This window comes from Schistosoma mansoni, chromosome W (genome assembly GCF_000237925.1).
Source record: "Schistosoma mansoni strain Puerto Rico chromosome W, complete genome".
NCBI classification, from domain to species: domain Eukaryota; kingdom Metazoa; phylum Platyhelminthes; class Trematoda; order Strigeidida; family Schistosomatidae; genus Schistosoma; species Schistosoma mansoni.
In genome coordinates, this window is record NC_031502.1 from 45,320,436 (window position 1) to 45,346,978 (window position 26,543).

General features: G+C 30.3%; 1 protein-coding gene across 1 annotated transcript; it reads left to right on the forward strand.

Moving 5' to 3' along the window:
• Positions 1 to 1,316: 1,316 nt before the first annotated feature.
• Smp_080820 (putative g-protein coupled receptor fragment) lies at positions 1,317 to 18,969 on the forward strand (the record flags this gene model as incomplete). Its single annotated transcript, XM_018789871.1, has 2 exons — positions 1,317 to 1,617; positions 18,369 to 18,969. Exons 1-2 carry the CDS (start codon positions 1,589 to 1,591, stop codon positions 18,967 to 18,969), a joined length of 630 nt encoding a protein of 209 aa, XP_018655271.1. The 5' UTR covers positions 1,317 to 1,588.
• Positions 18,970 to 26,543: the final 7,574 nt, after the last annotated feature.

Below are 26,543 nucleotides of genomic sequence, written 5' to 3' on the forward strand. Positions count from 1 at the left end.
CAGATTCATTGCTCGCAAAACTATATATAATCATGAAAAAGATTTATGCAAAATCATATCGATCATACTAATAGTTTTAAACAAAAATAAAAAATATCTCAGCTTGATTCATTTTAATTAGTGTAGCCCGGTTTAAGCATAAAAACAATGTTTTATTTATCACAAATTTACTGATCTGTCTTATATTAGGTTAGAATTTGAAAGATCTGTCTGCTTCAGTTGATGTATCTAAATGAAGTGAGACAAGCCTTTTATTTACTGATTAAGCGAAACTTGAGTTTTAGATATAACATAAAACTGTGTTATATTGTTAATTACATTTTCAACTGATTATTTTCATACACGTCAAATAGTAATGGGTGCTTTCAATAAAATCCTTATAAAAAGCAAATAAACTTGTCAATAAAAAAAAGTTATGTTGCCCAAAGGTTCTCTATAACTATAGATTATCAGAGAAAGTATCGACACGAAACCACGGTTTCTTTTATCAACAAGGGTGACAAAAAACATACGAAATCTTCTATACATCTTTTAATGATTCATAGTTAATGTGATAATCAAGATTTATGAAGAAGAGGTGAACTCACTAGACAGTAAAATTCAGATTTTTTCAAAAGATTACTTAAATAAAAGTAATTTTAATTCTTCCGTAGAAATGAATATGATGAGTTGTTTAAAAGGAATGTACTCTGTCAAGCATAAGGAGCTTTTAGAATGATAATGATAATTTTATCCTTATTGTAACCCAATGAATTTTTATTTATTAGAATTAGCTATCAATTACAGTCAGTAATGAAACCTAACTTTGATCACAAATTGTATCTTGGGGTTTGTGGGCAGTTTTCAATTTTCAGTACAGGGATCTATCTATTAAAGTATCAGTCACATCTCTTTATGATTCTCTATGAGGTTCCTTCGGTCCACGTGTTTATGTGTTAAATAGATGGTTAACTTTCTGGTATTACTCGGATAAAGTCAGGCCTAAATCTACAAACCATCAGCTTACAAACCTAAAACTCTCCTATTGATTTCAGTTAAAACTGTTGTGTAACTGATGCACTAGAATCCAATATTATACATTATTAATTATAATCTATTATCAAAACATTAATTAGCTGATCACAGTCGTGTAGATTTATGGAAAGATTTTTTTGGTCTATAAACGATTTTTACTAAAGAACAAAGGGCATTTTCAGATACATATAGCTAACGATTGATAAAAAATTAACCAAAACTTATGTAACGTGCTTATCGTATACATCCACCTTAATGTTTTGTTGAAACATAGCTTTCAGTAGCTAATGTCTGCGAAAAAAGTGTTTGCGCGTAATAACATCACCTTGTTTCAGATAATTCTCCGCCAGCTAATATAACTGAAAAACGTTACAATCCATTGACCACTTTATGATCTGTATCGTCATCCTTGTTCATCTATTTAATTAGTAAATCAACCGTACTATCCAGAGTGATTATCAAGAGCATCAATGCTGGCTTAAATTACATATAACTTCTATTTATTAACCTCTTGAATTATTTCAACATATTCAACAATGATATTGATGAGTAATATGTTCTTAATTTTCACTGTATGATTGGTGTATTAAATATCCTGTATATGTAAGTGAAACATTTTTCGTTACTTTGAAAATTACATAGTACCTAAAATAGGATGTGTACTTCCAAACAACTAAGACGAGAAGAATATCAGATGGCACTTCTGTATCACTCGTATGGCAGATTGATAAAAGAGGTACCAATCCATAAAAGTTAGATTAAAAAAGCTAAATATGTTAACCTATAGTTTATTTATCACCTACCATTAACATGAAACCGTTAAACACAATGTATGTTTCCAACTAAATGATTTCACTCTCAGCTATTCTTATCTATGTCTAAAATCATGGATAGTAGAAAAAACTAAAATAAAACTACCAAAAAACAGAATCATTAAAAATTTTAGACATAAATGTATTTTAATCCATTTCTGTTTCTTTTTTAATATTCCCATTGACTTTTAAGACTTTAATTGGTCAGTCTCTCATTGGAATATATGCATCCTGTGCGAATCGTCTTAAGATACAGGAATTGTAAGCAAAGATGGATGGTGGCTAGCAATGGAATCCAAGACGCGCGTTTCATCCTGTTTGGGACTTGTCAGCTGAATGTACCTTAATCCCAAAGATAATGTTCACTCCAGACCTCTCCGCTAGCAAATGTATTCTATCACAGGAATATTATCCATCCATACATCTACTAATGAGTTTCTACTCCTTCGGCTTCATTCTGAATTTATCAAAATTCATGCAATTTTTAATTAGAATAGATTATTCAAAATTGAAATCATGAGTCAATTGAAGCTAGAACACCATGGAAAACCTGGAAATACTGGACGGCCGTTTCGTCCTATTATGGGACTCCTCAGCAGTGCGCATCCACGATCCCGCACTCGCGAGATTCGAACCCAGGACCTACGAGTTTCGAGCCAGAGCCCTTAACCGATAGACCACTGAGCCGGCATCCAATAGAATAGATTATTTCATTTTTTTATCTGAAATAAGAAAAAGCTTTTAATAAAATTAACAGTCACGAAAAAGTATATTCTAATATCTTTTTTTGCTGCAATAGATTACCAATAATTTACACTTTCGTTTACTGTGAATCTATAATTTGATGTTGTTTTCTACTGTAATATTCTGTAATATTAAAAATCATAACAAAATAGTTACGTAACTAGTCATTAATTTGTTTTCCATAGACAAGAGAAAATGTAAAACTTACTTCTCAGTCTTACACAGTTAATCGTCAGTTTGAATTGACAATAGTTTAACTTACTCAAGAAGTCTCTTAATGACTATTATTTAATAAATAACATCATTCTCTCGAAGTATTAGAACGTTTTGTGGTCAAAATAGATACATAAATATTACGAAAAGACAAACAAACAAAAATAATAGTTTTTAGTTACCTTAGAAATGTTCATCTGTTATTACTTCGACATAAACAAAAGCTTAAGTGGTATTACATAAATTAGATATTAAAATCTCAGTAAATTAAATCAAAGAAATAAATATTAAAAACAACTAACTACTTTGAACACTCAACAATAGGTGCGAAGCTTTACAAGATTTATTCAAAGAAGAAGAAACTTCAATGGTGAACAAATGGAAAGGAAACAAAGAAGCACAAACTTCAGTGTGTCAGGAGGTTCTGGGCTGCAATAATCGTCATCATAAGGAATTGATCTCTATCGATATCATTCAAAAAAGGAAGAACAAGAAAACAGCAATTAACAATAGTTGAACACGAGCAGATAAAGTCAAGGCACAAGCTGAATACACAGAAGCAAACAAGCAAGTGAAGAGGAGCATTAAAGGTGACAAACAGAAAAACGTGGTAGACCTGGCAGCATCAGTGGAAAAAGCTGAAGCAGAAGGAAATATCAAACAACTATATGACACAACGGAGAACCTAGCATTGAAATACAATAGACCAGATAGACCGGTCAAGTACAAAGAAGGAAAGACAATCATTGAGACTCAAGAGAAGAGGAACAGATACAGAATACTTCGAGGAACTCTTGTATAGACTAGCTCGATTGAGTCCACCGGATATCGAAGCAGAACACACAGACCTTCCTATAGATGTACCTCATCCAACAGTGGAACAAATCAGGTTGGCCATCAAATAAGTCAAGTGTGGGAAAGTAGTAGGACCTGACAGTATACCAGCTACAGCTCTGAAGCCACACACGGGAGTAACTTCAAAAATGCTCTACGTTCTATTCAGGAAGACTTGGGAGAAAAAACAAGTTCCGATGGACTGGAAAGAAGGAAATCTCACCAAGATACCAAAGAAAGGAGACCTGAACAAGTTCGCGAACTCAGCTACAGAGGCATCACAATATTATCGGTACCAGGAAAAGCGATCAACAGAGTGTTGGACAATCAATCGGATGGAATTCGTCACAATACATCAACTTCATTAACTATGAGAAAGCATTTGACAGTATGGATATGAGAACATCAAGGAACCTTCTTCGACATTGTCGAGTACCTGAGAAGATCGTCAACATCATCTAGAATTCTTACGACGGACTACACTGCAAAGTTGTTCATGTAGGACAGCTGACAGATGCATTTTAAGTAAGGACCAGAGTCAGACAAAACTGCAAACTCTCGCTTTTTCTCTTTCTTCTGATGGTTGACTGTATTATGAAGAACTCCACATCTTAGAGGAAGCACGGAATAAAATGGACAGCTTTGACACAAATAGACGATTTGGACTTAACAGATGACCTAAATCTTATATCCCATACACACGAACGAATACAGATAAGACAACTAGTGTGGCACAAGCCTTTGTATCAGTAGGCCTCAACATACACAAAGGAAAAAGCAAGATCCTCAAATACAATACGGAGAACACTAGATGGAGAAACCCTGGAAGAGGTGGAAACGTTTACGTACCTGGGAAGCATCATCAATGAACAAGGAGGATCCGATGCAGACATGAAGGAAAGGATTGGCAAATTAAGGGAAGCATTTCTACAGTTGAAGAGCATATGGAACTCAAAACAACTGTCAACCAACATCAAAGTCACAATCTTCAATACCAACGTACTGTACAGAGCTGAAATGTGGAGAACTACCACAACCATCGTTAAGAAGGTACAAGTATTTATGAACAATTGTCTGTGTAAGATACTGAATATCCATGGGCCGGATACCATCAGCAACAGCCTACTATGGGAAAGAACAAACCAACTTCCATCTGAAGAGGAAATTAAGGAAAGACTTTGTAAGTGGATAGGACACACATTAAGGAAATCATCAAACTCCATCACGAGGCAGGCGCTAACTTGTAATCCTGAAGGGAAACGAAAAAAAGGAGGGCCAAAGATCACACTGCATCAGGAATTGAAAGTAGAAATGAAGACGATCAATAGCAACTGAGATCAACTGTAAAGGATTGCCCAGGACAAAGTTGGATGGAGAATGCTGGTGAGCAGCCTATGCTCCTCCACTAGGGGTAACAGGCAGAAGTAAGTAAGTATGTACTTTGAACAGGCGTGGTTCAGTTTCTTTAATGACTCTCTTATATTTTTTTCGCCTATTTAGTACTATGTTTGCACATGTGTGCTTATATAAACTTGTTGTCGGTTTTATGAAAACTAGACTGTACTATTTTTTCAGTTTGAAATTTCTCCGATTATCATACCTGGTGTAATGTTATTATACGTTGGTGAAGTAATGGGTAAAATCGTAGATGTATTTATCAGTATACTAAGTTATATTCATTAGCTACAAAATGATAATAACGATAAGTATATATTTAAATAATTTAAAACAAAATAAATGAGCATTCTGCATAGAATATAATGAGGATAAACAATAACATAGATATTTAATGTCGTCAATTTATTAAATCCATAATAAACATTTGTTTTTAGCTCTATTGTGTTAAGCTTCTATCAATGATATAACAATAGAAATGATAGTCAAAATTATTGATTATTAAAACACTACTCCATCCATTATAAATCATAATATATTGATAAGCGAACCTATAATTGAACTTATCCTCTTCAATGTCTAGACATTATAAAAGCACTTTTTACAATGAAATCTAATAAATGTGATGTTTATTTCAATGGGTTTCTCTTTTTAGCTTAGATTACACTGTTAACCACTAACAAAATTCTGTTGCTAATGCTAGCGACTTAATAATAATATCGAGGCAATCCTCATACATTTCCAAAATAGACTGATCAATTTCAGTCCTAAACATTAATAGGAACATTCAAATAACCAATATGAATAAATCACATTTAACTTCGCTATTAATAAGCAAGTTACATTATCAATCATTGTTTAATAGTCTGGATCCATAGTGGATTTCTTTGATTCGATCATTTTACTGCTTATTTTGCAATATTATTTTATATTAAATTGTTTGAATTTCATAAAGTATCTTCAACTTTCCATAAAAACTTTCGTCAAAATTAGAGCGAATAGTTTCTAAGTATTTGAGCGCCGAGTTGATGTAAGACATTAAATAGGAATAATATATTTGTAAAATCTCAGCGAATGAATTTGAAGTAAGTCCAACGTTTGCCTGGCAATCTGTTCCAAGCTTTTTCAAGGAATTATCTTCAGTTTTCCTTTTGAATTTGATTGGAATATATCACAACTTACCACAAAAATCTCAGGAATATATTTTGAAATTAGGTAATGGTTATTATTATTTAATAGGTTATGAAAATAAGTTCAGTTTGCATAATTAAAGCTATTAACAATCTTAATAATGAAATTAGTAATATAATTCTTAATCTTTCTGTTCCCTTCTCTCTTTTATTACAAATAATAGCTTACAGTTGACCGAGTGCATAAATTAAGTTATATCTAATGATAATCTTTTCTTCTCAAGACTTGATGACATTGTATCAATTTTGATAATTTATTTTATACCGAGAAACAAAAGCTTCCATGGTAAAAGCAATAGAATGAAATAAAAGAAAATAATAAACCTGAATATATATATCGGTGTATAAGAAGAAATTCGTTCTATATTATACAAGTATATAATCCATCGCTTCCTCCTCTTCTTCTTCTTCATGTTCTTCTTCTGTGGTTTCATTTATACACACACACAAGCAGAATGTTTTTCTATAGATACTGATACAACATTTACTTGGTCCAGCTGTTTACCAGTTATTATTATTATTATTATTATTCAACGTAAATGACACAAACATATTTAACGTAAAAATGCTTCTTATGTTTTTATCTTCCAATATTCTCCCTATATTGTTAGTTGTTGATTCCACCTAGAAAAATTTATGGATTTTCTTTTCGGATTGTTTACTTATAAATTGTATACTTTGTTTTTATTATTTTTGTTTTAAGACAATGAAATGAAAAAAAAAATTTTTATATTATTTCTGTGACTATGTGTATTAAGTTAGATTTAAGTTATTCATAAGCCCGATGATCTTTATATAAAAGCAGTTTAATTTGTAATTATCTGTCAAGAATAAATTGACATTTAGTATAAAACTAGTGCAAATTTTGAAAAATCAGATGAACACATTGAAGTCGATTTGTCATCAAGTTTAAGATTCATAAATCTTCAGCACCACTATTTTTTATGGATGGAAAATGTTCCATGTCGTTGTGTGGTAATAAACATATAAATTTTTCTAACTTACGATACTGTTTTTAAAAATTTGTTTGATATATTGTTGAAAAGGGTCTATAAGACAACAAGTACTTTATTCAGAGATTATTTGCGTGTCTAGGTACAGTAAAATTTTAGTAAAATATCTCTAGGAAATGATCAATGAACACTAAAAAAATTAAGAAAATCAAAAACCAGTTTGGATAAAATACTAAAACTGAAATAAATACTTCAACAATAGAAGGGGTTTTATGGAGATTTACTATTTCTATAGTTGAAAGCGTGAGTCAATTGAAGCTAGACCACCATGGAAAACCTGGAAACACTGGACGGCCGTTTCTTCCTATTATGGGACTCCTCAGCAGTGCGCATCCACGACCCCGCACTCGCGAGATTCGAACCCAGAACCTACCAGTCTCGCGCCAGAGCACTTAACTGATAGACCGCTGAGCCGGCATCCAACGGTGTTATTGTCTAACTTCAACTGATCCACGAAGTTGAGCAACCGTTCACGAATTGTCTTCAGTGAGTTGATAAATATTTGTTAGAATGGATCATTTCGAGATTCTATCTATGATTTTAAAAATGATTTAATAGAAACTGTTTGGTAATATGTATTTTCTATGCATTATTTTTCACATTCAGTTGCATTACCACATTGAATAATTCATTATTATTGTTTCGAAAATCTCGTTCTTACATTGGTCTATGTATAACAAATATTTTTCTAAACTTTCGATGAAACTAGGCAGATCTTTAAAAACGTCGACAGCTTTCAAAGGCCTAACGAGGATTATAAATTAGTTTAGGAAAATAGAATCAGGATTTATAGTTAAAAGTTAGGGTTAACAGTCAGAGTTAGGGCTTCATCACAAACTGACATTGGCTATAATCCCAAAATGCTGCTTAGCCATGTGTATGGATGAATTTTGCACCAAATTCTAAGACTCTCTATGAGAAATCGGATTGGTTCGCCTCGAAATTATAGGCTCGCCAAAATTTCTAGTAATGAAATTATAAACTGTAGAAACGTTACATGAGTGACTGCACACTAGAGATGAAAGTACTGTAATATATAATACTGATATTTTTTAACAAAATATCCGTTAACACACTGATTATAATTTGAATCATTTGAGAAATTAAAGTGTAACATTTAGTTTCTTTCAATCAACATTTACATATTGATTCATACATATTGAGGTGTACCTTCTGGGGGAAGATATAACTGTTGGTTGAATTTATTTTAAAGACAAGCAATTTTTCCTCTCTGATAATCGTAGTATTAACTGAATACAGATGCCAGCTGTTTCTTACAGTTAATAAATTCTATACACATATTTGATTGAGTAAAATAATTATGATATACATGTTTTCTAAATTTAGCCTTAAAACATAAAATATGCTCATTTGTTAGTCATACTGAGGTGAACTGGAATTTCTACTCGTTATTTGAATAGGTTCCGTCTAAGATAAACACTGTTATGATAGACGACTTGTAATCTCATACTACTTATCTAACAAAAATCAGTATTCTCGACCACGTAGGTTCTTTCTCATGTATAAAAGTGTATAAAAAATGACTCATGAAAGGTTATGAAACGTTCTCAATTTTCTCTTTAACTTATATTTAAAAAAATCGAGATACGCGTTCACTTTTTTGGACTGTGATCTCTTTTATATCTTTAACTTAATGAAAATGAAATACATTTTAAAGAATCAATGTTTGAAAATAACAACTCTGGTAGACATTTGCTTACCTATGAAGCTTGTTCACTTCAGTAGAAGACGATGAACAACATCTTAAAGTCAATAGTGATGGATATCTTTTTGATTAAAAATGATAAGGATAGTTAAACACCGATTTTAAGAATAACGCATAGTTTTCTTCGGATTGATCGTTATATTCAGTTTCTTATATGTAATAACTTGTGACTGCCTGGATCCCCTGTTAATGTAGAAGGTGATAAGACCGCCAATCAGAAAGCAGCGATTTATCGATCGGAAGAATGATACACGAAACCCGTACGAGCAGTCTAGAGTACTTATCGGTCCTGCTTTCTGCCTAGCCTAGCCAGTTAAGTTTAAAACATCAATAACAGCCTCTGCGGCATGGATCATTATATTTCAAGCATACTGGGTTTATATAACGAACAGACAGACCACATCGTACCATAAAATAGAAAATAACATTTGTACAAAATTTAGCTAAATACGTCTGTGAATAAGGGAGATAGTAATTGATAGTCAGGGCAAAATTCAAGAACAGAACACTGTATGACAATAGTTCATATGTCAAAATAAAGCTCATAATAACGGGGCATTATAATGAATAGTTTAGTTCTTTAGCAATTATACAATAAAAAATACATGCATAGTATTGGTTTATAAATGGATCCCAAAGTTATCATTCACTATTGCTATCTGGACACAATATTTTTTATTTGACTATAACTTTTATCCAAAAGATTTAAACGAATAAACTAAATGCACACTGTGTCATTTGAAAGGAACCAATATCTATTTATTAGTATTGAAGTAAACTACTGTTTTCTACATAGTCTTTTGAGTTACTCTCCGCTTTTTATAGTTCATTTAATGGCGTGATTGGATTGGGAAATACTTTTAGTGAGATATTATGACTAAAACTGTTGATATATATATATATATATATATATATATATATATATATATATTGTTTTGCATTCTTCATTCGAATCCATCAGTGATGGTGTTTAGATATCAGTTAAGTAAGCATATGTTTTGTGTAGTTGAAACAATCTGCCTCATTAGATTAATCGAACTTATAGGTACATATTGACACAAAACAATGAAAAGAATGATAGTCCCCACATTCGCAAATTTGAAGTAAGCTAAAGAATATAAGACACCTTTAGAGGAGTGAAATGTTTTTCTAAGAGATATTAAAAGTCAGTATTTCGAGATTTACTGAATAATCTCCGGCAAGACTAATAATTATAGCCTAATCAATAAAATTAAGGATAATACGTTTTCGATTTTGGCACAAGATTCATTCATCCATATGGCCAAATAGCATCTGGATATTATAGCTGATGTCAGCCTGTGATAAAAACCATTACTTTGATCTCTAATCCTAACTTCTAAGAGTTCGGTTAATACTAGTTGCCCACATTAATTAATGAACCATTTTGACTTTAGCGAATAGATAAATTTTTAGAGTCGTTCAAAGGTCATCCATAAATGATAATCCCACCAGACATCTTCTAAGTTCGAAGTTTATGAAAAGTGATTTCTCTAAAAACTATAAAAAATCTCTGATATGGTTTTAGTTTCTGGTTCCCATCGATAAGACTTGAAGGATAGCGATTACCGAAAAGTATTTGCTGGAGTTTTGGTAGTTAGTTCTTTACTGTGTTATCAGTACACAGTCTGAATAGAACTCATAAACGATCGTAAAGTTGCGTTACTTTTTACTATTCAGTATTTTGTAACAATAACGGAAAGCTGTATATTTATATAACTTTAAATGTATATGAATAAACAGATAGATAGGATTTTATTAGTACTAAAAAAGGACCAGACAAACGTCAAAATGACCAACAATTGATGATAATTTAAAAGTGAATTTATTAGTCTTACAGAATACCAGTTGTGGTAGAACAGCTCATTGGTAACGTCTATTTAATTAGCTAGTTCTAGATAGAATTTGCCAAGGCACACCAATTCTCTCATGAGTACAAGAATAACTTGATAAGAAGTGAAAAATAGCACAAAAAAGGGTTCACGATTCCATTTTGACTACTTCCAAACATCTCATATATAAGTAGGTATTTAGGTTTTAATAAACTTCTCATCAATTGATAAAACAAACAATTTGTAATGGTAAGAAACTTTATAATTAGCATTTTCAGGTACAAATTGCATAAAAACATTTGATTCTTTATTTAAAGGAACACTTTATTCATTGAATTCACTTAGTATTGTTTGTTTAAATCTTCCCATTTATGTGTTAGGGCTGAAACTGGTCAGTCTCTTATTGACATATATGCATACTGTGCGTATTGCCTCGATATTGCCATAATCCATCTTTAGTTTATTCATTGATTTATGCTTTTAGAATATTATTAAAGAAGTTGAAACTGTTTATTCAGTGTGAATTGTTTTACATTTTAAAGATGGTTAATATTATAACTGTTATTTCTTTTATTTAAATTAAAACACCGTTTATTTTATACGTCAATCAAAATAAGTAACATTTGTATTTAAAAACAAATTCTCATCCTTTCTAAAATTGATATTAATTTTTTTCCAATAAATTTTATTGAATTTAATCGACTACTTAAAAATAAATAACTGCTCTTTAATTATGAATATTAAGTAGTAGCTTATGTCATTTTTCCATATTGATAAATAATATGTTTCAAGTTACCGAATAAAGTTTTTTTTAGTAAAAAATTATTTTATCATTCGTCATCAAAATTACTTTCAACATATGTCTAAACTAAAATGTTTAGTTACTTTTATTTACTTATATTTGGAACATTTTGTATAACGTAATGAACGATTTTCTCAGTGAAAGCCAACAAAAATTAAGACTGTTGACAAAGAGTTTGCAAATATAATTTGTTGAACGTTAGATCCTATGCCAAGATTCTGCTTAAGTCTTTTTTTCGTATTGCTAGGTATATAAACGATGAATTGAGGTAGAATCTTCAGTATCATTCACAGTAGAATAGGGCATTAATTTAATGTATTTCATTTCCCTATTCTTCGTATGCAACATTTTGTCGAAGTAATGTACAGCAAGTCAAATGAATGAATGTAAGAAATATAGTTCTAAGTAAGACAAATCTTATCATATTAGCTCACGTACGAAATAAGATACAATTCCAGAAGTTCGCAATAATGTTTGAGTGTGATAAATAACATTAAATAAACCAATCTACGGTTCATAATAATCACCAAAATAGACAACTTTATCATTCATCAGTAGAAGCTTTTATTTGTTAGTATAAAAAATACAAATATCACTCTATTTTTTTCACAATCTAGAGTTAACAAGCTTATAAATGAGAAACAGTGGAAAAATCTGTCAACATCATATCATAAAGAGTCCGTGTCTAACTTAGTTGCCCTAAATCTGACTGCAGGTAGATCGTTTCTGATTGTTACCGAAATATACATTCTGATAATTCACGTATATAATTATCGAGTTAACTCTCTTTAGTGAATAACGGAATTAAATAAGCTAAATACAGGAATGAAGTTTGAACACGTATATTTCGTACAATCGTTGATTGGAAAATGAGGCAAAACAAAGTGACGCGCAATGGAGATGGAGAGTGAGCCAACTCGATTTATTCAAGCGTTAATCGATGTTTATGGTCACATAAAAATAAGTTACAGACATGTGGTGAGTTAAAAAAGAAACGCATACACAAATGCTTACATAAAAACAGTCATGCGTGATAAGTGAATAATTATCAAGGACTCAGAAATAATGGATAAACTGGTCTATCCAGAAGCTAGAATAAGCTATGAGGGCTTAATATAGTAACCGACACTACACTAAGACTTGTCAACCACTGAATTGCAATTAATTGAATAGATCGTTCGGCTTTTTAAATACCTATTGGAAAATCAATTAACAAATTGCTTATAGTATTTACTAAACTATAATTAACAAATCATCCTAAACAGACTTTATTGGACCTGTTCTTCAACACATTTTTGTCAATTCTGAGCATGAGCTAAGATTATTTATTGTACAAAAGAAGTGGGAGATCCTTCAGTTTTGATTGTAAACGCTTAAAAATCGGTATTTTTTTAGGCAGCTTTTGTAGAAAAAAAAGAAATATGTAAATTTTGTAATTAACTGAGACAGAATTCATTTGTGCGATTAAGCATGAACAAAAGCAAGTTGAATAAGATAATGCATTTGCATTTAATTATAATAATGACATATATTGATTTATTTAATCAGTACTATTAATAAGTAAACTCAAAAGAAATTCATTTATTTCTTATTATGTTGATAAAGTCTACTTAACATAAAAAGTATAAAAAAACAGGACAAATGTTTATGTTACAACAAAACTGACAGAAGCCACACTTGTAAATATCTGCCTTCCTATTGACGGTTACTGAAGACAGTACATCTATTTCCTTCTGTTAGACCAGTGTCAATACAATAATTTTCACACTAGATTAGTAAACGGTTTCAAATTAAATTTCAAGACATGTTTCAGAAGTTTATTTTAAAGTAAATTTCTTAAATCTATTCGGTAATTCGTATCATTCAGACGCATAAATACAAATTAGTTTATTTAGGAAAGGTAGATAACAAAGTCATATTCATAGAAATTATGGTTAATATTTGAACTATCAACCAAATCAATATTTTTACCATGTCAGGTGTGAATGTTTTTTCAGTCTCATGTATAAACAAAAATGCATTTATGAAATATCGATTGGTATTTTGACAGTTCTTGTTAATTACTATATTTTTAACAAAATGTTGCTGTTTTGAAATAACCAGTATATTACTTAGTGTATTAATAAGATGGGAAAGTATTAACATCTTCCATAAACACCAGCATTATATAAAATAGGAAACTTTTTAATTGAATTCGTAGTTATTTAGATTATCCTGTTGTTGATATCTTGTTTAGTATTGAACTTTTCTCGGTAAAAGTTTGTGAATTTTGTGCTGTTTATCTTCATATCATCATTACGATGTACATATCCTAGCTAAGAATGACCAAATTTTAGTTAAAATATCAACAACGTAATTAAACATTAGATTAAAATTCATACTCGTTACACAATTAAGTGATTATCTGAACTAAGTAGCTAAGTAAATAACGCGTTAAACGTTTGAAATGTAACATACTATGTTTGAATCCAGGAGTGAACATCGAATCTTAAATAGTTAGTGAGTCATACATAGAACGAATCGGGGTTTCTGGATTCCACTGCTAGCCACATTCCATTTATCCCATATGATGCATTTTAGTTAACCTTCATTAACTCTTCTTTATTTTAACAAACTATGGTGAGGACAGATTCTTCCATTCTGTTTGATATACAATCTCACTCTCTCTTTTACTCTCACCCACATGGTCTATGTACAAGTTATATGAAGTTTGGTACTAATTCTTTTACTTTTGCCAACTTCTAAATGTAAGATTGCAATGAGAATAAATTTATTTTATATTATAAGAGATAATTTAATATAGGGACAAATAAATAATTGTATTATTCCCCTCACAGATGTAATAACTGCATAATGTTAAACTATTTCTAATATTTTCCAATAAAATGCAACTATCAATTTAGAAACATCACACTTTGCTGGGCAATAAAAATGTTACATATTGTCCAGCGTCCAACTCCGAATTATGTGAGTAAAAAGTATGTTTCTAGACTTATTTATCAGGTGTTCTGTCCCGACCTATTTATAGTCACCATTCTAAAAAACAGATTGTAGCATCATCATGAATAAAGGAATCAAGTGTCCATTGTCTGTCTTATCACTTATTAACTTATTTAAAATAGACTATATCAGACGCCTTAAGATATTTTTATGCAGAAATTGATTCATTTTACATACCAAAATTATGGCCTTAGGCTAAATCATAATACTTATTTGGGTAGAAATCGTTTCAAATCAGTAATTGATAATAACAGTTACAAAGAAAGGATAAGATCAATCCGAGATACAAGAATGGTAGTAACAAAAATATTTATCAATCAAATAATCTTTTTAACGAGTTTTATACCTGATGTTAATGATTTCTAAGTAATATTTCACTTGGCATCTATTGTCACCTAAATATGGATAAATATAATATGTGAATATAACAACAATCATTATCATTTATATCAAGAAATCTTTAATAACGAATAAGGGAAAATAGTTTTTATACCCTTTGACTATTTCCAATACGTAGATTTATTTGTATATTAAACATTTATTCTCTGGAGAAGTGGCTTGCACTGAGTTACGAAACGTCAGAAAATCTAATTTTTCTACTCATTGGGATATTACAAATGTATAATTTATTTATTTTTCATTTAATATCAAATAGCTCAACTTGTGAAAAAGGACATTAATTGTAGCTCGTATTAGTTTATTTAATCAAAAATACACTGCTTAGGAGTCTCATACTAAGATTAAATGTCCGTCTAATCCTTCGAGGTTTTCATTGGTGGTCTAAGATTGATTGATTCACCATCTCAATTAAAAATACACATATCTGTAAATAACTTGTAAAATTGAGTCATTATACTTAATGTATTTCCTGATAGAATAAAGGATACGTTTTAAAAAGAATATTATCAAAAATTGAAGATTCAGTCTTTTCAGTTTTAAATTATGAACTTAACCAGAGTTTTCAATATTGACAACATCAATATGGCTGTTTTTATACCGAATGCAGTTAGTTAGGCGTAGTTCAGGGAAAAAAAATTTATGGGCACAGTAACTTAGTACATTTAATCCTTTCCCCGTTTTCGTGTCGGTTTTTTCTAAATTTTATAATCTTAATAGGTTTTTGAGTTTGATAAAATGTGTTAGGTGTTCATAAGTATGTATTTCGAAGGTCACCTAAAAAATGACTGGCATTCAAGTTTTAACTACCTGCTTTATTGTTGTCTACAAACTACTAATACATAACGCGATTTGTTTATTACTAATGTACATTCAAGCAGTTAAGTTACCATTTTATTTAAGAAGTAACAAACGTTGACTTCAGCGATTTTTTCAGAGTATTATATTTGGTATATCATATCGAATCCATATGAATACTGTTAATGGCTTTTGTCAATCTAGAATTTTTCAATGAATTTATATCATTTTTAATTTATTCTTTATTTCAACAAACAGGGTCAAAGAAAAACGTGATTAGTAGAAAATTAGGGGAAATTAAGACCAGGAATTTTTTCGTTTTTCGCAAACATTAAAAAGTAGCAAAACAAAATTTACATTGATCCATAACTAATTCACCTTTAGTGAAATATGAGGTGTAAACTAATAGAGTGCTTTCATGTTACCTTGGTTGATCTATATTCTTTTGATATTAAACATTTCAAATATCACGTAATGACGACTGGATTTGTGTTCAGTTTGACTTAATTTACATGTAGTATAAAAAACTGTCATATCTTGGTCTGTAACCAAATTGTAAAACGGTTCTTCCATACATTTTCATAGAAATTAGAATAAGGATAAATTACCCAAAACAACAATGAAATCATTATATCATAAACTGTATTAAATGATGTTCATGTGTTTTCAAAGCACTTTGTAATAAGATAGACAGTTTTATGGGAAAAAAACTTAATTCAGAAGTTGTTCTTGTTTATAATTTCGTTTCCAAAAGACTTTTCAATCATATTGATATAAAATGTATTTAATAGGACATCCAAGTTTTATAATTTTTCTCCAAAGATATTAGTATTATGTTTGTTAATATGTACACCTATATGAGTGGCATATTTGAAGACTAATAAGTGAAGTAGTAATATAACTGGGAATATAGGATATATAAATGAATGACTGAAAAACATGACTGTGGAACAAAAGACTATAATGTAATCCTTTCAAGTAGATAAGTAGAAGTCATTATAAATGATCAAAATGGTATAATATTGATAAAATAATTGAATGTTAGCATTAAGTAGTAATTAGAGATGGGAAAAAATATGATAATAAAATAAGCCATTAGGAAAAATACATAATTGTGAAGGACACTGGGATCGTTGAATCAAAACAACAAGAAAAATCAATTACTTTTATACCCTAAAATTTAAATTTATCTTGGTTACTGCAAACTATTCTATAATACGGATATTTGTACGTACACTATTTTGTTTGGAGCCAAATTAATCCTAGTAAAAGATAACGCCGAAGTAAATATTATTTTCTAGCAAATGTGGTCTATCCTGATCGAGTACTACCGATTCTAGTGTTTGAGATTTTTTAAATCAAATAGAAATATTTACTTCACTTCTGAGCGGTGGGCGTCCTATGCTATTCTGAGAGAGGTTGACAGGCGTAAGTAAAATTAAGCAAGCGGTTATTATGAATTTAGGCAGATTAGTCACACTCGGAAAAAATATGGAAGGTTGTTTTGGAACATAAAAGCCGAAACAAACAGATTAATAACGCAATTTGTATTTCAGTATTTAAATAGGCTATACTTTAACTATACGAAATTAATAACAGAATATGTTCAACATCCCTGTCAACATTCTTCAAAAGCTAACTTGAAAACTATTGAACAACTCTGGCACTGAAAACAATTTTTTTCAGGTATTTTGTGAAAAAAAATTTTAATCTTTACATAATTGATATAATTAAAAGAAATGAGGGAATGAGAGAAGGAGATATATGTGTAGATTTTACTCAAACGACAATAAAATGTTCCGATCATTGATTCAGCATAATAAAACTTTTATCAAGAACGAGAATAAAGTGTATATTTTGCAAAGTCAGTTACCAATTCTTAAAAGCTATTTTTCCTCAGCGTGAAAATTTATGAAAGTGGCAGCATAAAGAATTAATTTAAAATCCTGCGCTTTCATACTCTACAATGTCTTCAACTTAATAACAAGTCCAGAATAAATAAATTTTTTGGATCATGTTTTGCAGTTTATAAAAATACGAGTGTTACATGTTTCATTTGGCCATGTTGTTTTCAGCTTTGATTAAAACAAGCATAATAAATTATATCTTTCCAGCTTTAAAGCGATTTATTTCTGTATGGCTGTACTTTTTATCATCGTAAAGTTTATCGTACATGGGTCATAATTTTGTCAATAAAAGCTTCAAGCCGTTTATTTGTTAATAATAAATACGTGTTTATCAGAAGGGAGTTTTGTAGAGATTTTAGCAATTTTATATAGTTGAGATCATGAGTCAATTGAAGCTAGACCACCACGGAAAACTTGGAAGCACTGGACGACCGTTTTGTCCTATTATGGGAATCCTCAGCAGTGCGCCTCGCGAGATTCGAACCCAGGACCTATCAGTCTCGCGCGCGAGCTTCAACTGACTCATGATCTCAACTATATAGAAATACATGTTTAATTATCGCTGTCTAATATGCCTACATTAATTGCATTGTAGTTTTTTTACTTTTGTTAACCTAATGATTTATTTTTAAAATACGAGTATTTTATACCTATTAATTTTTATTCAATTTTAGGGATTCCTGGTCTCGTGAAGCTCAACTTGCGTATGATGTTATTTTAATAGTAGCAATTTATGTTTTACCACTGATAGTTGTGTGTTTAAGTCAACATGTTGTCACAGTGCACTTGAAACAGTCACAAAGACTATTAATGCTTTCTGGATATCGTAATACAACAGCATGGACAAGAAGACGACAGCGTCTGACAAGACTATGCGTGTTAATGGCAGCACTGTTTGTTTTATCTTGGTCACCGAACCATGTATGTAATCTGTTGACAAAAACATTTCATATTAATTATCCAGTAACTGAAATTTTACTTGATTATTCAATGTGTTTAGCTATGTCAAATGCTGTCACAGGTCCATTATTATTAATTGCTACATGCTCAAACTATCATCGTTATATATTTCGCTTCTTCTATCGATCATCAATGACAAGCCATTCAACCGCAAGTTATTCAATGCCCGTCAATTCTATACATTCGTCAACTGGAATAGGTTCACCAATCGAAACATTTCCAACTATTCATAATCGTGTGCGCAAACAAAAACTAAAATTCGTTGAGAATTCACGTACATTAGAAATGGTGGGAAATGAATGTGATTCTAATTAATAATTGATAGCAAAATCGAAATTATTTTATCGTGCATATTTTTACTGTGTTTGATCAAGATGTCTGTTTTTGTCATTATAGACATCAGTAAACAAACGGTAGCAATGGAAACAAAAAAACAATTAGATAAAAAATATATCTGAAAACATAGTAATTGTTATGTTAAAATAATCCTTTCAATTTCTTCGTTAACGAAATTTCGTGTCGTATTTGATGTCGTTTTTTGATATACCTTCATGGATATATAAGAGATAATAAAAATATATATTTTCAAGATGGATTATGTGTTTTGCTGTTATTGTGATCACCCCTTGCCAGTCGAATTATAAAATCAATATAATAGAGTTTTCCACGCTTTGTATGCAAATTTAAGTCACAAATTATGCATTATTAACTCAGCTACTGATTTCAGATAGCCACTGACTCATGAATTAGGGTGAAGTCTAATTAATTCTTAATGGTTGTTCGAATGTCGTCATTGATGTTTAAAACTGTAATCGATCAATCACTTTTCCTTTTGGAAGTGAACGACACTGAGTTCAGATCCTGAAGTGTACATAAACTCTGGGATGCAGGAACATTCTGCTGATGAGTCCTGAATAGGATGAAACTCTCATTTTAGATTTCACTCCTTGAAACCATTCATCTATGCTTATGAAGTATGTAAAATGCTTTCAAGGGTTTCATATTATGATATTTATGTTGTCGCAACAATGACGATGATGAAAATAATTTCTTCTCATCATTATTATAAATTTCGCTGCAGTTAGAAACTTTCAATATCGCTGTACAATAATGAAATAAATTTCTCTTTAACATAAATTAAAATTGTATTGATTTGTAAAAATATGTTTTAGAAATTTCCTTTCAATCATCACTATTTTGCAATCATCTTTCATTGAGAAAGTTAACCATCGTTTCAGTTGCTTCAACCATATTATTTACCTTCATTAAATTTAAAAAGAGTCAGTTCTTATATATTCGTCTCCCGTTTTTTAAAGAGTAGATATGAAAGAAAATATGTCGACAAGTGCATTGCTTCTGTTTGGGATCTTTGATATTACACATCACGATAAATTGTAAGTCTATCATCATAATTTATGAGCACAAACAGCCAGGATCCAAAATTATTCACTTTAAATAAATCTCTAAAACTAACGTTCATTGCAATAATTGCACAGTTCAATAATAGGTGATTAACACTTATTAGCAGGCTGCTGTAAGCAGCGGAAAAAAAACTACAAAATAATCGAATTTATATTATTCTGCCACAATAATTATTCAAGCTCTTTTTTAAATAGACAAATAGGAAAAATTAATGAAAATTTATTGTTTTCATTATGAGAACATAATTTACATAGACGAATGAACATTATGAATTATGATTTCATAAGGACGGTTCACTTAAGAATGTTCTAAAATGAAAACATCGACTCATAACTAGAAAGAACTAACGCCAAGTTTTTTGTCCACATGAAAATTAATGTAAACAATCTAAGTCAACGCTGTATTTATATGACGAAAACAATTGATTCGACTACAAAAATGTGACATTAGTTGAAGTTTAGACATTAACTTTATGATTTAAAAGTATTATTCAAAATAATTAATATGAAATAATGGCCTCACCGGAGCTGGTGGGCTTAACCCAATGTAAGAAATCTATCTTGTATAAAAAGTAATGACTGATTGAATTATACACTGTAAAAATTCTTCATGACTTTCAAACCTTTTCATATATTGTTAACATTGAAAATAATTTACAGAAGGCTGTTGTTATTAATCTAACAAACACTAATTCAAAGACAATAACGCTTATAAACTTAAATATAAGGGTATTCTACATGAATTTCATCTATTGAATTTAAAGAAAACGATATATTCAACGGAGTTGTGAAAATGACGTTGTTTTAGTTATTAAAAAAAGAAACACCCAAGGATTTACAATTTTTATTGTTTTTTTATGACTAATGCATTATAGAACTAAAAAGCACTAAAATATCTTATCATGGAATACAATTACATTAGCTATATAAGAACTTTCGTCTAGATTAGAGCGAATAGTTTAACAGTATTCGGGCGCCGAGTTGATGTAAGACATTAAATAGGAATAATATATTTGTAAAATCTCAACGAATGAATATTTTGATGTTTGATTATATTTCCTTGAAAAAGCTTGGACCAGATTGCCAGGCTGTTATATCTTGTGATCGAGTAGATGCCCTGTTAACGTATGACGTGATAAAACCGTCAATCAGAGAGCAGAGAATTATCGATTGGAACAGTGACACACGAAAATCGTACGAGCAGTCTAGAGTATGTATCGATCCTGCTTCTGCCTAGCCCAGCCAGTTAAGTCCAGAACACCAATAACAGCCTCTGTGGTATGAATCATTATATTTCAAACATACTGAGTTTATATACCAAATAGACTGACCACAACGTACCAATAAAATAGAGAAAAAACATTTGTACGAGTTAGCCAAAAATGGCTGGGAATTGGGGGTGCGGCAATAATAGACTGGGTATAGCTCAGGAATGGTAAATAGTACAATAATAGTCAAAGGGTCAAAATAAAGCTCACAATGAAAGAAGCATGAATATGGGTAGTTTAACTAATTAGCAAATATACGATAAAAATTATATGCATAATATTGGTCCATAAATGTCTCCCGAAATACCATTCACTATTGTTATCGGGATATAACACAGCCGAAACGTCGGATTAACTTCAAATTCATTCGCTGAGATTTTACAAATATATTATTCCTATTTAATGTATTACATCAGTTATTTTCAATACAAATGAAGCATGAATGTTATTATGACATAAAATTTATATTTATCCCCATTAAACCTAATGTCACCATGTCATGATATTGAGTAATTTGTAACTTAATGAAAACCAGACATTTCAAAAACTAAGTAATTTAAAATCTTGGCAATTTTCTGATTCAAAAAAAAACATGCAGAATAAGTAGAAATTACTATGCAGATTAATTTCAACATAAGTAAATTCTTATATCATTTTCACTTGGATATATTTTGTTTGAACATCATGGTCAGTTATACAATTTATTTAGCTATTTGTAACTATTTATTGAATCTTTTTTTTATGTCATCATGAAATCCAAGGGAAAGAAAAGCCCACCTTATCATTTACTGATGAAATGGTCATAAATCTTCTCACACACACCGGAATTGATTTAAAATTGTTTTATTTCATAGACCACTGCTATCATCAAGGAAAAATGTGTTACAATAAAAACTTATCCCTATCCATTGAAAGACAGTTAGTATCTAGAAGATTATCCAAAAACCCATAACTTACAACCGATTCTGGGGTGCAGTTACATCTATCTGATGAGTCATATATAAGACGGAACGCGAGTACTGTATTGCACTGTTAGACTAAGTCCATCTATTTTATGGTAAATTAACTCCGTATTTTCCGAATGTCTTGGGGCTTTTTATTACTGTCTCCAGCAGAATGATGAAACAAACAACTATTGAAAATTAAAAATAATAGTAAAGCGAGTAAGCTTAAACTTTTCTTCTACTAATTAAATAATTTTACTCAAGAATGGGTGTACCTAATTTCAACGCAATATGTTTTTGGAGCTGGAGAAACTTCATGTCTAGGTGATTACTCAGCTAGTCTTATCCTACTAAACTTATCAACAAAATATGTTCAGTAATTCATTTTACATCCGAACTTAATAAAGTGTCATCCTGGCTAATTGCTATTGATTAAAAGTAATGGTTTACATAAGAAACCGTTATCAGTAGAGTTTAATTATACTGGACCTGAGACACTTGCCACCAGTTAATGGACACATCAAACTGTGGACTAACTAAGATGAGCAGTGTCAATCATTCGGTGGTATATCAGTGGCCTAAATGCCAAGTGCTCGCTATGAAACCTGAAGATATTTCACTCAATTTCGGTTGGGATCATGAATACGCACTGCTGAGCAATCACTTACTAGAACTAAAATTATTCCGTAAGGCAAAACTTAAAAATTATCTGTTTTTAAATACCGTTAGAAACGGTTCTCTATAGCAAAACAAATCTTTTTGTAAAGTCTTATCATTAGTTAAAATTTCTTTTAATTCAACTGAAACTCATCCATTCATAAATCGTTTATAATAAAAATGCCAAGTTATAGTAGCCATTTTCATATAAAGCACATTAAAATAACTAATCATAATAATTGTCTAAATAAAAGTAAAATATTATACTATCCATCAATGCTTTCATTTAATTCACTTATTCCTACTGATTAAAAGTACTTTTTTTTAATGTTTTTTTTCCCAGACATGCAACCTGCATTTCTGAATAACAAATTTTACTGGTTATAAATATTCAAAGTCCATTTGAGTTGTAAACAAAATGATATTTAGGAATTATGATATAAACAAAAGTTTGCGTGATTTAAACAAAAAACATAAAAACTAACAGCATCTAAAATCAAATCTGATGTTCAGTCAAAAACGTTTATTATAAATATATAACCGCAATCAAACTTAGTGATTTGATTCAATGCATAGTTGAGTTTTGTACTCAGTTATTAAATTATCTTGCTAAATGTGTATAAGTCATGGTGCCATTTTATTCAAAAGATGATTGTAAATTAGACAGATAAAGCTTAAAATATGGAAAATAATACAAAATGAGATAGAAGGTGACTAATTAATAATCAGATATAGAAGGAAACATTTTTATATTATATTTAAATATTTGATAGTTATTAGTGGAAGACTTTCATAAAACTAAGGTGATCTTCATTGAAATTAGAGTTGAAAAGATTAACTATTAGTCATCATAGTAGAACAAATGAAGTATTCTTGACAAATGCGCTGATCACTATTTACACAGACGATAATGATTATTAGCTTGAATAGAAGAATAAGCACCTTTGTTCGCTTTGAAAAGTGACGAAAACAACTTGAATCAACAAGAACATGTGTAATTTATAGCGTTTTCATAATTTTAATATAGGTAAGCTCATCATTGAGACAGATTTGAAATTGAGTACTCCTTGTATACTTGGTTTGTTAAGTTCCTTTTTCCGATTATCCCAAACCTTTAATTCATAGTTAAACATTTTTTGTGTTAATTTTTTTATAGTTGTAAAATAGAATAGTTTGTTTAAACAAGTGATCTCCTTGTGAAGAACAATATTTATTTTATGAAAACATTTATAAAGTAGTTTAGATGTTTCATCTACTACAAACAAATAACATATGTCAATATGATACTGAATCAGACAGTTATATGTTAATTCAAACCATTAAGTAGTTGTGGTTTATTTTGAAATTTTCCGAAATCCTATTCAGTATGCTTAAAACTAGTCTTCAGTTCCTATTATTTCATTTTACAGAAAAAAAAACTGATTACAGGATAATAAAATAGGAATAAACATAAATAATTACGCAGTTTCAAGGTAGAACAGTCTGGATTTTAAGAAGTTAATCACAATGAAAGTAAAGAGTCAAACCAACTAGAAGACTTCATCTCATCAAACAAAAGTATAGACAATTCAGTGGTCCGGAAAATATGTAAAATAATTCGGATTAACGAAGGAAATTTTTTTTGTCATGAGAGAAGAAATAAAAGTAATCGAGCACAGAAAATTTTCCCAAAATTTATTTTATTAATGGAAGCTCAGTAATCATAATCGTTATTGTTTAACTGATATAATAGCCTAATGAAAAACAGAAAATGATTACGTCATAGTGCTCGAAAATCTCAAGCAACACATGATGATCTATATATTAAAGGAAAAGAGCAAAATGAAAATAATTAAGGCATTATAATATATGTCCACTTGATGAATATGGTTGTGATGAATAAATAAGAAAATGTCAGTTATGATAACGAGCGATTAGTTCGAATGAAAAATTCCGAAGAGAGTAACAACGACTAACTATAATGTATGAAGCGATAGGAATTTTAGGGACATTACAAAATGAAAGTGACTGTTTATTGTGCTTTAGCGCGCTGAGTTCAGTCTTCAATCACTGAAATACTAAACCCTCTACAGCATATAACGTCTTAATTTATGCTCATTTTAATTTAAATGTTTATATGTAACCTAATTAGGCAGAATGACCCAAACTGATGAGTTATTCCAATATTATGCTGTTGACTGTTCTACATTTTCAGAAAGCCCTTCTAAATAATGGTTCCAGATGGCTTCATAGAATTGTTGCATTTTGCGACCGATCTAATTTGGTTCAAAAGAGTGATTAGGCTTATATATACATAACAATTTGACCTAACATGTACATTTATTCTTAACATAACCATAAATTAAAGGTAGATTGAAAAAGATATGATAAAGTCAAGAGGAACAAAGCATTTTTCCCAAAACTCTAAAGGTTAATTTTTCAAAGTTTCTATTTTCATTATTTCTTTTAAATATAATGTTTATGTCGAGAAGTTTCTCTTGGTACTTCAGAAATCCTTCAAGTTTAAGTTCATATTTCAGACTTCTGACAGTCATTCACTAGAGTTTAAAATTAACGTCATCAATTCACATTTGTCTGATCCTTGAGAATAGAAATACCTTTTAGATGTTCTTCCTGGAAAATAAGATGAAGATTAGAAAACAAACGTATTATCTGCAGCGAATTTCTATTGATAATAATTTTTTGTGGAAAACTATCTTAACTTCTTTACAGGAACACATCGAGGGGATGAAAATATTAGTTGAAATTCGATTCTAATGTAAACCTGATTAACTGGCAAAAGCTTAAGAATTTATTCAAGACTACATTTATGTAGCCACTTCGTTAGAAAAGTTTTTGTCGAACATTGAATTTTTCTCTTTCGTGTTTTGCGTTTTTAGGTCTAAATCTGCATTCTTAAGTGTGCAATAAAAACAAGATGTTCCAAGTTTCTGTTGTCTCATTATTCACATTTGAACAAAACGAAACTGAAAAAAACCTGTCCCAACTAATAAATGATTGCCAATCTGCCTAGTATATGGAATATATTCCTAAGTTAACTACATTTGATCAACAAACGTGTATATAATACACATTAACCTAGCCAAAAACACTCAGATTTATAATTCATGCATATATCAATGTTTCACTTTGAGTTTTCTTTCCGCTCGCCGAATAATAAATTCATAGATTTTATTCAGCTGAAATTTTGCATAACGGAAAAATTCATCTGACTATACTCAAATATAGGTAGTTTGGTTTTAAAATAGTATGGCTAGTCAGTAATGCCACCCCCCTAGCAGCAAAACTTTGACAAAAGAGAATTAAAAAACTGAGGAATCTGAATTTGAAGTAACTAGTATAGAGTTGTTTTACGGCAATATTGCGGAATGAAAAAGATAATAACCGAAGTCATAGTTAAGCGATAACCTGATGAAAGTATATGCAATAAATGTTCCCGAAAAAACATTATCTACTAAGATTTTAAAGCATCCACATTTGTATTTTAAGAATTCAAAGCAAAAGAACCCATAGAAACCTACTCATTAAAAATTGACCTGTTGTAAATAATTTTTTAGTAACCATTTTGCTCAAGTACCTGTATGTAGTTTTGTGTTCAA